The sequence below is a fragment of the Amphiprion ocellaris genome, chromosome 11 (genome assembly GCF_022539595.1).
Source record: "Amphiprion ocellaris isolate individual 3 ecotype Okinawa chromosome 11, ASM2253959v1, whole genome shotgun sequence".
In the NCBI taxonomy this organism is placed as follows: Eukaryota; Metazoa; Chordata; class Actinopteri; family Pomacentridae; genus Amphiprion; species Amphiprion ocellaris.
Window position 1 is genome coordinate 13,375,638 of NC_072776.1, and position 14,162 is coordinate 13,389,799.

The 14,162-nt window shown below is 39.5% G+C and overlaps 1 protein-coding gene across 1 annotated transcript; it reads right to left on the bottom strand.

The window, feature by feature from the left end:
• Nucleotides 1-1,015: 1,015 nt before the first annotated feature.
• On the bottom strand, nt 1,016-2,442 carry LOC111568480 (uncharacterized). The gene has a single exon (XM_055015626.1). It carries the CDS (start codon nt 2,276-2,278, stop codon nt 1,325-1,327), a length of 954 nt encoding a protein of 317 aa, XP_054871601.1. The 5' UTR covers nt 2,279-2,442; the 3' UTR covers nt 1,016-1,324.
• Nucleotides 2,443-14,162: the final 11,720 nt, after the last annotated feature.

Below are 14,162 nucleotides of genomic sequence, written 5' to 3' on the forward strand. Positions count from 1 at the left end.
ACCAAAAACTTCCAGAAAACAATTGTAGTTGATCTCACATTTTGACAGCAAAATTAGTTGGTAAAGAAAGAAATTCTGGCAAATCAACCCACCTTTTCCAGTTTAATGAATGTAAATATATGAGTCATGCTAATTTCTAGTTAACTAAACTTAAAATATCTATTTGTGTTGTTTTTTTTTTTATTTTCACGCCATACATGAGTTCTTATAGCTTCACGTATTTTGACTTAAAAGGAGCAGTTGAATGAATGAACATCTAAGAGTTCACTCAACCTGTGAAATTAAGTTCATAGGAAGCAAAAGTAGCATGTAAGTAGATCTCCCAAGATGCATTGTTAGAGAGTTAAAATGTCCTGGAGACTAGAGTTCAGTGTAGTTCTAAAAAACAGACTTGGGTAAAACTTGCTGTGTTTTAAATTCATGTTAAATTAATGTATGGTTGTTTTTTTCATAACAATTACAGCAGTTCTAACCCTGACAAAGATTAATACTAAATCTTACTGTAACCACGGCCGCCTCACGTATTTCTTTACTGCACTAACTTTGGTCAGAAACACTTCAGTAGTTGCTTCTATAAGATCTCAGTGATAAGTGAAAAAGACACTCAGCAAACTGAGTGTTAAAGGAAAGCAGGTCTGTCTGTAACTACTGTCTATGTGGTTACTTGATTTAACTTGCTATGTTGCATTTATGCAACTTGTTTTACACTCTCTGAACTCATAAGATAACTTTCAAACTAATGCAGTTAACACACATCTCTATAGCAGCAAGGGAACTGAAATTTTCAAGCTGAATGAATTTTGAATTATTTACTTTGTAGATTTTGAAAGGATCAGAACTCATGCAGCTCTTTAAAGAAGTGAAATTACCTTATAAAAAAAGTTTTATTAGAGTTTTTTTTTTTAAATAAACAATACACTGGAAATAGATGTCTTATCACTTTCTAAAGAACAAAGAAGCAGAAAACAGCAGACGTAAAATAAAATTTATTGTGTTCAGTTTAATACATCAGCTATTCCAACTACTAAATTGTCAGTCGTTGCATATAACAGAGATCAAGCAACCAAAATAAAAACATGAACATCTTTTGCATACATCTGAGATTAAGTTAACAATAAAAGCTACTCAATACATGACTAGGGATTGAATGATAAAAGACAGCAGTTTGTTTCACAGCATTCTCAGTTTAAACTTAACTTCCACAGATATTTATAATATTTGTCACTGAGCTCCTGCAGAGAAATCTTTATTCCATGCAAATTTTTAAGATATTGTCCTTGGACCGCGTCACAGATGTCCTGGTCGTCTGGTTTGAGCTTCTGAATCAGGCTCCTCGCTCTGACTGCTGTACTTTAGGAGCTTTGCAGCTCTGAGCTGCTCTGGTCCAGATGTCTGCGACTCTCTGCCTGAATACAGCCTGACCAGCTCCCAGGCAGAGTGTGGTGCCTGCCATGTACAAGTTGATGACAGTTAACTCTGCACAAACTTTGCTGGATGTAGCTGGAATGTTCTTGGTAAAAGAATGGAGTGCAGTCCACACAGCACAGAACACACACAGGACTCCCTGAAGGATGCCGGTGATGGTGACTCTCACCTGACTGCTGAAGCGTGGACAGGAGAGGGACTGTCCATTTGCTACCATTCGCCGCATGTGTCTGTACAGGTAGACCACGGTAGCACCATTGGACATGACCATAACACACAGACAGAAAATGAAGGACGCCTTCTGAATGGTAGTAGCAATGATATACATATTTGTCCAAGGTTTAGGCGAAGTTATTGCTAAACATACTATATCTTTATATGCTGTTACATTGTTATTAAAACCATCCAAAATTAGATTAGGTAATATGAGATATTCTCTAATGATAACACCAGCAATAAACAAACCGAATATTTTTTCAAGAAGCAAAATGCAGAAGATGATGGCGTTGATATTTTTCTTAATCAAAATGAAGAGAAGCCTTTGAGCAGGTACAACCTGGGTGTAGTAAAAGAAGGACAGTCCAGTGGAGGAGGTCACACTAGCGGAAAAATTGCAAACAAACACCACAAAAGAGGCAAGTATGAAACACAAGTTATTCGAATAAAACAGTGTTATACCTGATACCACAAAAGCAATTGTACTACAACTCAAGGACGCCAGGAGAAGCTTCAGAGGTTGCTTGATCTTTTCTCCATGAAGTGGACAGACCAAGCAAAAGATGTAAGTGACATTAGCCACAATGTTAAAAGTGGTAAAAGGCCAGTTGATCAATGGGCAGGTTAGAGAGTCCATCCTCGTTTTAAAACCGAAGAAGATACAGTAGTGTTGGTCAGCTTGTAATTCACTGCTGAAGATCTGTCAGTAAGCTCCAGAACTTTTTTTTCTCTAAAGTTCACGGTCCTTGTTGTGAGAAGAACCCAATTCAGCTCAAAGATGATGCCTTTCATCTGTCTTCATTTTCATTGCTGTGTCTGTTCTAATGCCTTTTTCCCTTTTTGTGCTCTCCAACTCTGTGCAATGTGGCAAATTCAAGATATTTGCATTGCATGCAAATTGGAGTATGCAAATAAACCATATTGGTTTCAATAGTCAATAGTCAACTTTTTACAATGAGAATTGATCCTGTTGGACATTTAGTTAGTTGCAAATCTGAGTTAACAAAACAGAGCAGTTTCCTAAAGGGGTAATCCAGTGTTTTAGCATGGCATGTTGCAATGGAATCATGACAAGAGATAATACCTACACCCGATGGTGTCATCTGAGAAATTTTATCAGGCATTGGAAATTTCTTTCGGCAACATAAGGACATCGGATGATTTACAGACTTAGTAATCCTCCACATGACAAATAGAGTGAACTTCATGTGTAACATGAGTGGGGGTTCATTCCGTTCAATCAGAAGTTATGTAGAATATATTTGCTGACATTCTCTGGATTCCTTTGTGTTCAGTCATGCTGTGTGCAGATGCATTTTTAAAATCTGCATAAATCACAACACAATTAAACCTTTCACTACACAGAAATAGTTGCATGGAAAACTACAGTATTTATACACACAATATCACAGTGACACTTCTACAGTGGTTACGGGATTAGTTGTTTCACCTGATGTCAGCTGGCTGGAGTGCAATTTTACATCATTAGTTACCATGCCAACACCAAACAGGGCTTTGATGGCCTTCCAGACATCGACTGCCCTTTGCCTGAATATAGCCTGACCAATGCCCAGGTTGACTGTGGTGCCTGATATATACAGCGAGGTGGCCGTGAAGGTGATCCAAGCGCTAAAGTAAAAGTGTGATGAGAACAACCAAGTGAACGAATCAATAAGATAGAAGGAGTCATAGACGAGGTAAAACACGCCTTGTAAGATGCCAGTGATGGTGACTCTCCTCTGACTTTGGATCCTTGGAGAGGTGAATTTGCTGCTACTCTGTGCCATGCTCTTCATGTGTCTGTGCAGGTAACAGACTGTGGAGAAGCTAGAAACTATCATAACACACAAACAGAAAATGATGTACAATCTGAGGATGAAGAAACTAACAAGGCTTGTCACATGCAGTTCATCATTGAAATGTCCACTCCATGTGTCGTTGTTGAAAGTGAGATATAAATCAAAGGGACTTAGCAACAATGCCTCTACAATGTCAACAGTGCCGTTGAACAACAACAGTATGGTATCCACAGCCAATGCCACGTAGATGACAGACCTGATGTTCTTCTTCATCCAAATCCAAAGAGATCGCTGTGCAGGGACAATCTGGATGTAGTAGTAGAAGTTGAGCCAAGCATAACACGTCATGCTGTTGTGTGCATAGTACTGCACAATCATCCATGGCACAAGAAACGCTTCGAACCTTGTCTCTTTGTGTAATGTAACATACGTTGCAATTAAGGAAGTGCAATAAACAACAGAACACCAGACAAGTAATCCAAGTAGTGTCAGTAAAGGTTGCTTGAGTCTGTGTCTGCTGAAAATCAAACAATACATGTAGAAGATGTTTGCAATGATGTTCAGGAAGACGAGAGGACCGTTGATCAGCAGGATGGCCTCATCACTCATGGAAATGAACTTGGGTGCCATTGGTGATGTAGAGAAGAGCAACTATTCCAAGGTAGCTGTCTCTCTGTGTGTGGTCAGGTCTCCTTCAGACAAGCCTTATAAGAGAAAGCCAATGCAAATGGACCAGAATACTCATTGTCATTATGGAAACAACCTTGAGGAGCGTACAGGAAAGATGATCTTTGTAGGATTACCTGTCAGTATGTGTAGTATACATGTAGAAGGACTGAACACTACGTTACTACAATAGAAACATGCTTTCATCTGGACCCTGAAACATAACCAGCACAAACAACGGCACAATTTACGTTTTCATCAGCATGACAGAACTTTATTCCACTTCACAGACCCCAAAGAAATTCATTGACATGTACTGGACTCAAGGCATTCATTTACATATTCCATTATCTGGACATGCAACATTGAGATATTTTCCCTGTGCCCAAATCAGAATTCAAGTTCAGATTTTTGTGTACAGACTGTGACATAGACAGAAACAAAGAATATGTTGGAGACATTAAGATAATTACCATCATGACATTTTTCAGCCGAACATGAAATTGTTGGTTTCTTAGCTTCTATTCTGCTCTGTAGTCAATCAGATTTTCATGTTTTTTCTTTTTCTTTTAACTATCACTACATGTGGATCCAAGACTTGTTCATACATCAAATCATTTGAGAATTCTTTAAATTTCTAACAAATATCCAATAAACAATGTGATCATAACAAGTGCACTAAAGAAGACATGTTACATATTAAAGACATTTATTGTTTGAGTTTTAGGTAAAATTTTCTTTGGTAACTCAGTAGTGGGGATTATCCCAGCATATATCCAAATATGGTGGTCACAGGTTACCCAGACTATGGCTATACATAAGGGAAACCAACTTCAGTGGACCAGAGTACATGTAAAAACTTCATCCACAAAGGTGGAATGTACAGGAACTAGTGTGGATGTTGTTCTTGCATTTTTCTTAGATTTGGAACAGATATCTACTATGTACTATCAATTAGCTTGAGCACTTTAGAGAGAAAATATCAGAATGCTAAATAACAATTGTGTTGTAATATAAGAGGGAGAGAGACAGCACTATTAGGGAACCATTTCAACAAAATGACTGGAGAAATTTATAGTATGGAACATTCAGTTTCACTGATACTAGCCTGGAGCAAGTCAGAAAATAACACAACTTATCTAACATAGATGAAATGTGGGTGTAAATGATTTCATCACAGTGGGTGTCCCTCTGTCTGCTGTTTGCCTTCATTTGTACGGTGCCTATAGAAAGCATTCACTTCCATTAAAAGTATCCCTCTTTTCTAACTTTCCAACACTGAATCTAAGTCAATTCATTTAGACTTTTATTTAAGCAAGAATCTACAAACAGATTCTTTGATGTCAAAGGTAAAACACAGTCGTCCAAAGGAATTAAAAATACAAAGATCAATGCACCGTCCTGATGACAACATTGAGCCTGTGTAGAAATTTCTCAGTCAGCCCTGCACATCTGCAATTTTCCCCCATTCTTCTTTGAAAAACAGCTGTTTTTCTCTGTCAGCTTGTAGAGTAACTAAGATTAACAGCGCTTTTTAAACTCCAACCACAAATGCCCAGATGGACTGAGGTCTGGGCTCTGACTTAGCCACTCCAGAACATTCACCTTTTGTCTTCAAACCATTTCTGCGTAGCTTTGGCTTTATGCTGTTTGTCATTGTCGTGCTGTTCTCTTGCAGACTGCATCAGGTTGTCCTCCACGTTTTCCCTACATTTTGCTGCATTCATTTCACCCTCTACCTTTACAAGCCTTCCAGGGCCTGTTGCCCTGGGGTTGACTGACGGAAGCGTGGCTGCCAATCCATGCCAAACGGCCCCTCCGACCACCACCAACATTCATACACCAGTGTGAGGAGCTGCACTGGAGGCAAGGTGGGTAAAGTGTCTTGCCCAAGGACACAACAGCACATGACTAGGACAGAGCGGGAACTGAACCTGAACCTTCGATCATCAGACGACCCGCTCTACCACCTGAGCCACAGCTGCCCGGGATGGTGTGTTCCTAATGATGTTCAGTGTTTGTTCTAGTCTTGTGGCCAAAAAGCTCAATTTTGATCTTATCGGACCGAAGATTTCTGCCTACTGCAGCGTTGAATAACACAATCTTTGTCAATAATAACATAAAAGAATTGAAAGATTGAAAATGTTTTTGTTTTTTTTTAACTGAATGGTTTCATTAACCAGAGTGGAGACAAAATGCTGTGCAATTTTTTTTTATTTAAATAAGCACATCTGACTAAAACAACAGAATCAACAGACCATGAAATGGCAAGGAACCAAATTTTATGCATCCTTCAGTGGTTTGTTCTCATCATGTTTCATCAAGACTTTATTCTAGAAGAAGATTATTTTCAAATCAAAGCAGTGGCACACACATGTTGACTTTTCAGCACTCACGGAACTACAGTATCAGTGTTTTAGCATGTTCTAGTGGACTTGCAACACGTCACATGTTATTGTGTTGTGAGATGTTTCCCCACATTCTCGGTGAGCATGATGGAAACATCGTACACATTTTTACTTATTGTGCATTATTAACGTAGTGCAGATTATTTTCCTCAGCAGTGAAATGGTTACAACAGAACACATGTTCAAGTACAAAAAATGTTTGCTTACATTTTCTGCTTTTCTTTGTTTTCAGTCATGCTGTGTGCAGATGCATTTTTAAAATCCGCATAAATCACAACACAATAAAACCTGTCACTACACAGAAATAGTTACATGGAAAACTACAGTATTTATACACACAATATCACAGTGACACTTCTACAGTGGTTACAGGATTAGTTGTTTCACCTGATGTCAGCTGGCTGGAGTGCAATTTTACATCATTAGTTACCATGCCAACACCAAACAGGGCTTTGGTGGCCTTCCAGACATCGACTGCCCTTTGCCTGAATATAACCTGACCGATGCCCAGGTTGACTGTGGTGCCTGATATATACAGCGAGGTGGCCGTGATGAAAATCCAAGCGCTGAAGTAAAAGTGTGATGAGAACATCCAAGTGAATGAGTCAATAAGATAGAAGGAGTCATAGAGGAGGTAAAGCACGCCTTGTAAGATGCCAGTGATGGTGACTCTCCTCTGACTTTGGATCCTTGGAGAGGTGAATTTACTGCTACTCTGTGCCATGCTCTTCATGTGTCTGTGCAGGTAACAGACTGTGGAGAAGCTAGAAACTATCATAACACACAAACAGAAAACGATATACAATCTGAGGATGATGACACTAACAATGTTTGTCACATGCAGTTCATGATTGACATGTCCAGTCCATGTATCGTTGATATAAGTGGTACGACGCAACAATGAAGATACAATACCAACAGTGCTGTTGAACAACAACAGTATGGTATCCACAGCCAATGCCACGTAGATGACAGACCTGATGTTCTTCTTCATCCAGATCCAAAGAGATCGCTGTGCAGGGACAATCTGGATGTAGTAGTAGAAGTTGAGCCAAGCATAACACGTCATGCTGTTGTGTGCATAGTACTGCACAATCATCCATGGCACAAGAAACGCTTTTAACCTTGTCTGTTGATGTAACACAAAATACAATGCAATTAAGGAAGTGCAATAAACAACAGAACACCAGACAAGTAATCCAAGTAGTGTCAGTAAAGGTTGCTTGAGTCTGTGTCTGCTGAAAATCAAACAATACATGTAGAAGATGTTTGCAATGATGTTCAGGAAGACGAGAGGACCGTTGATCAGCAGGATGGCCTCATCACTCATGGAAATGAACTTGGGTGCCATTGGTGATGTAGAGAAGAGCAACTATTCCAAGGTAGCTGTCTCTCTGTGTGTGGTCAGGTCTCCTTCAGACAAGCCTTATAAGAGAAAGCCAATGCAAATGGACCAGAATACTCATTGTCATTATGGAAACAACCTTGAGGAGCGTACAGGAAAGATGATCTTTGTAGGATTACCTGTCAGTATGTGTAGTATACATGTAGAAGGACTGAACACTACGTTACTACAATAGAAACATGCTTTCATCTGGACCCTGAAACATAACCAGCACAAACAACGGCACAATTTACGTTTTCATCAGCATGACAGAATTTTATTCCAATTCACAGACCCCAAAGAAATTCATTGACATGTACTGGACTCAAGGCATTCATTTACATATTCCATTATCTGGACATGCAACATTGAGATATTTTCCCTGTGCCCAAATCAGAATTCAAGTTCAGACTTTTGTGTACAGACTGTGACATAGACAGAAACAAAGAATATGTTGGAGACATTAAGATAATTACCAACCTGACATTTTTCAGATCTGCATGCATGTTTATATGATGATTTTTTTTTTCTTTTCTCAGCTCCCATTTCAACTTCAGGCTGCTGAATTAACACTTAAAATTGTTGTCGTCTTAGCTTCTGTTCTGCTCTGTAGTCAGTCAGATTTTCCTTTTTTTTTCTTTTCACTATCACGACACGTGGATCTCAGACTTGTTCATACATTAAATTATTTGAGAAAGTTCTTTAAGTTTCTAACAAATATCCAATAAACAATGTGATCATAACAAGTGCACTAAAGAAGACATGTTACATATTAAAGATGTTTATTGTTTGAGTTTGAGGTAACATTTTCTTTCGTCACTCAGAAGTGGGGATTATCCCAGCATGTATCCAAATATAGTGGTGAACCACAGGCTGCCAAGACTATGGCTATACATACAGGAAACCAATTTCAGTGGACCAGAGTACATGTAAAAACTTCATCCACAAAGGTGGAATGTACAGGAACTAGTGTGGATGTTGTTCTTGCATTTTTCTTAGATTTGGAACAGATATCTACTATGTACTATCAATTAGCTTGAGCACTTTAGAGAGAAAATATCAGAATGCTAAATAACAATTGTGTTGTAATATAAGAGGGAGAGAGACAGCACTATTAGGGAACCATTTCAACAAAATGACTGGAGAAATTTATAGTATGGACAGTTCAGTTTCACTGATACTAGCCTGGAGCAAGTCAGAAAATAACACAGCTTATCTAACATAGATGAAATGTGGGTGTAAATGATTTCATCACGGTGGGTGTCCCTCTGTCTGCTGTTTGCCTTCATTTGTACGGTGCCTATAGAAAGCATTCACTTCCATTAAAAGTATCCCTCTTTTCTAACTTTCCAACACTGAATCTAAGTCAATTCATTTAGACTTTTATTTAAGCAAGAATCTACAAACAGATTCTTTGATGTCAAAGGTAAAACACAGTCGTCCAAAGGAATTAAAAATACAAAGATCAATGCACCGTCCTGATGACAACATTGAGCCTGTGTAGAAATTTCTCAGTCAACCCTGCACATCTGCAATTTTCCCCCATTCTTCTTTGAAAAACAGCTGTTTTTCTCTGTCAGCTTGTAGAGCAACTAAGATTAACAGCGCTTTTTAAACTCCAACCACAAATGCCCAGATGGACTGAGGTCTGGGCTCTGACTTAGCCACTCCAGAACATTCACCTTTTGTCTTCAAACCATTTCTGCGTAGCTTTGGCTTTATGCTGTTTGTCATTGTCGTGCTGTTCTCTTGCAGACTGCATCAGGTTGTCCTCCACGTTTTCCCTACATTTTGCTGCATTCATTTCACCCTCTACCTTTACAAGCCTTCCAGGGCCTGTTGCCCTTGGGCTGACTGACGGAAGCGTGGCTGCCAATCCACGCCAAACGGCCCCTCCGACCACCACCAACATTCATACACCAGTGTGAGGAGCTGCACTGGAGGCAAGGTGGGTAAAGTGTCTTGCCCAAGGACACAACAGCACATGACTAGGACAGAGCGGGAACTGAACCTGAACCTTCGATCATCAGACGACCCGCTCTACCACCTGAGCCACAGCTGCCCGGGATGGTGTGTTCCTAATGATGTTCAGTGTTTGTTCTAGTCTTGTGGCCAAAAAGCTCAATTTTGATCTTATCGGACCGAAGATTTCTGCCTACTGCAGCGTTGAATAACACAATCTTTGTCAATAATAACATAAAAGAACTGAAAGATTGAAAATGTTTTTTTGTTTTTTTTTAAACTGAATGGTTTCATTAACCAGAGTGGAGACAAAATGCTGTGCAATTTTTTTTTTATTTAAATAAGCACATCTGACTAAAACAACAGAATCAACAGACCATGGAATGGCAAGGAACCAAATTTTATGCATCCTTCAGTGGTTTGTTCTCATCATGTTTCATCAAGACTTTATTCTAGAAGAAGATTATTTTCAAATCAAAGCAGTGGCACACACATGTTGACTTTTCAGCACTCACGGAACTACAGTATCAGTGTTTTAGCATGTTCAAGTGGACTTGCAACACGTCACATGTTATTGTGTTGTGAGATGTTTCCCCACATTCTCGGTGAGCATGATGGAAACATCGTACACATTTTTACTTATTGTGCATTATTAACGTAGTGCAGATTATTTTCCTCAGCAGTGAAATGGTTACAACAGAACACATGTTCAAGTACAAAAATGTTTGCTGACATTCTCTGGATTCCTTTGTGTTCAGTCATGCTGTGTGCAGATGCATTTTTAAAATCTGCATAAATCACAACACAATTAAACCTTTCACTATACAGAAATAGTTGCATGGAAAACTACAGTATTTATACACACAATATCACAGTGACACTTCTACAGTGGTTACAGGATTAGTTGTTTCACCTGATGTCAGCTGGCTGGAGTGCAATTTTACATCATTAGTTACCATGCCAACACCAAACAGGGCTTTGATGGCCTTCCAGACATCGACTGCCCTTTGCCTGAATATAACCTGACCGATGCCCAGGTTGACTGTGGTGCCTGATATATACAGCGAGGTGGCCGTGATGAAAATCCAAGCGCTGAAGTAAAAGTGTGATGAGAACATCCAAGTGAACGAATCAATAAGATAGAAGGAGTCATAGAGGAGGTAAAGCACGCCTTGTAAGATGCCAGTGATGGTGACTCTCCTCTGACTTTGGATCCTTGGAGAGGTGAATTTGCTGCTACTCTGTGCCATGCTCTTCATGTGTCTGTGCAGGTAACAGGCCGTGGAGAAGCTAGAAACTATCATAACACACAAACAGAAAATGATATACAATCTGAGGATGATGAAATTCACAATTCTGGTCACACGCAGTTCATCACTGAGATATCCAGTCCATGTATCATTGATAAAAGTGGGAGTTTGCAGAACTGAAGTTAGAAAGTCAACAGTGCCGTTGAACAACAACAGTATGGTATCCACAGCCAATGCCACGTAGATGACAGACCTGATGTTCTTCTTCATCCAGATCCAAAGAGATCGCTGTGCAGGGACAATCTGGATGTAGTAGTAGAAGTTGAGCCAAGCATAACACGTCATGCTGTTGTGTGCATAGTACTGCACAATCATCCACAATACAAGAAACGCTTCGAACCTTGTCTGTTCATGTAACACAAAATACAATGCAATTAAGGAAGTGCAATAAACAACAGAACACCAGACAAGTAATCCAAGTAGTGTCAGTAAAGGTTGCTTGAGTCTCTGTCTGCTGAAAATCAAACAATATATGTAGAAGATGTTTGCAATGATGTTCAGGAAGACGAGAGGACCGTTGATCAGCAGGATGGCCTCATCACTCATGGAAATGAACTTGGGTGCCATTGGTGATGTAGAGAAGAGCAAATATTCCAAGGTAGCTGTCTCTCTGTGTGTGGTCAGGTCTCCTTCAGACAAGCCTTATAAGAGAAAGCCAACGCAAATGGACCAGAATACTCAATGTCATTATGGAAACAACCTTGAGGAGCGTACAGGAAAGATGATCTTTGTAGGATTACCTGTCAGTATGTGTAGTATACATGTAGAAGGACTGAACACTACGTTACTACAATAGAAACATGCTTTCATCTGGACCCTGAAACATAACCAGCACAAACAACGGCACAATTTACATTTTCATCAGCATGACAGAATTTTATTCCAATTCACAGACCCCAAAGAAATTCATTGACATGTACTGGACTCAAGGCATTCATTTACATATTCCATTATCTGGACATGCAACATTGAGATATTTTCCCTGTGCCCAAATCAGAATTCAAGTTCAGATTTTTGTGTACAGACTGTGACATAGACAGAAACAAAGAATATGTTGGAGACATTAAGATAATTACCATCATGACATTTTTCAGCCAAACATGAAATTGTTGGTTTCTTAGCTTCTATTCTGCTCTGTAGTCAATCAGATTTTCATGTTTTTTCTTTTTCTTTTAACTATCACTACATGTGGATCCAAGACTTGTTCATACATCAAATCATTTGAGAATTCTTTAAATTTCTAACAAATATCCAATAAACAATGTGATCATAACAAGTGCACTAAAGAAGACATGTTACATATTAAAGACATTTATTGTTTGAGTTTTAGGTAAAATTTTCTTTGGTAACTCAGTAGTGGGGATTATCCCAGCATATATCCAAATATGGTGGTCACAGGTTACCCAGACTATGGCTATACATAAGGGAAACCAACTTCAGTGGACCAGAGTACATGTAAAAACTTCATCCACAAAGGAGAAATGTACACACGGAGAGTCCTTGCCTTTGCAGAAATTAATGCAGCTATTTTTCTTTAATTTTTATTTTTGGAACAGATATTCACTATGTTGTATCAATTAGCTTGAGTACTTTAGAGAGAGAAAACAGAATGCTAAATAACAATTGTGTTGTAACATAAGAAGCACTTTTTAAAGTCCAGAACATTCACCTTTTGTCTTCAAACCATTTCTGTGTTGCATTGGCTTTATGCTGTGTGTCATTGGCTTGCTGTTCTCTTGCAGGTTGCATCAGGTTGTCCTCCACATTTTCCCAACACTTTGCTACATTCCTTTCATCCTCTACCTTTACAAGCCTTCCAGGGCCTGTTGTCCAAAATCATCCCCAAATCATGATGCTGCCACCACACATGCTTCATGATGGGGATGGTGCGTTTCTAATGATGTGCAGTGTTTGTTTTAGTCGTGTGGCCAAAAATCTCAACTTTGGTCTCATTGAACCAAAGAACCTTCTTCTATTTGACTTCAGATTCTGTCACATGCTTTCTGGTGAACTCTAGATTTAATATTTTTTTTCAAGTGGCTTCCTTATTGTCACTCTCCTTTAAAGCTTTGACTGGTGAAGAACAAGCAACAATTGTTGTATGCACAGTGTCTCCCCTCACAGGCCTCTGAAGCTTCTTGGTGGCCTCATCTTTTGTCTTTATGGTGTAATTATAGCCAGAAGTACTGATTCACCAGTGACTGGACCTTCCAGATACAGGTGTCTTTATTCTAGTCATGGAAAAAATTATTAGACCACCCTTGTTTTCTTCAGTTTACAGTCTGTTTTAGTCACATGATACACACAGGAGTTAATACTGATTTATAACCATTGTTTCTGATGACTGCAGCCATGCATCTTGGCATGCTCTCCACCAGCTTCTGACATTGTTCTGCTGTCACAGCAGCCCATTCCTGTTGCAAAAATTCAAACAAATTTGCTTTGTTTTTGGGCTTGTGGTTCTCCATTTTGCATTTGATGATTTTCCACAGGTTTTCAATTGGATTTAGATCATGGTTCCAATGTTCTGGTTCTCCATCCAGCCTTTAATTGACCTTGCCGTGTGGCAAGGGGCATTGCCTTGTTGGAAAATCCAGTCATTGGAGGCAGGAAAGAGTTTTCCAGCTGATGGAAGAAGACTGTTTTCAAGAGTAGCCCTGTACATGACCTGGTTCATTCACCCTTCACACAATTGCATTTGCCCTGTTCCACCCAGACTAAAACAGCGGCAGATCGTCACTGATCCACCCCCATGTTTTACTGTAGGGGCAAGACAGTCTGGTTTGTAGGCTTCTCCAGGCTTCCTCCTAACCAGAAAGCTGGCTGGAGTGGGCATCATCTGAAAATTGGATTCATCAATGAAGAGAACCTTATCCCAAACATCAACAGTCCAATCCTTGTGATCTTCAGCAAAGAGTAACCGAGCTTTCCTCTGCCTTTCATTGATGAAGGGCTTCTTCCTGCCCTGTGTGACTTCAGACCGGCTTCAAGA

Coding starts and splice junctions, on each gene's coding strand:
- LOC111568480 (XM_055015626.1), bottom strand. CDS start 2,278: ATGGACTCTCTAACCTGCCCATTGATCAACTGGCCTTTTACCACTTTT.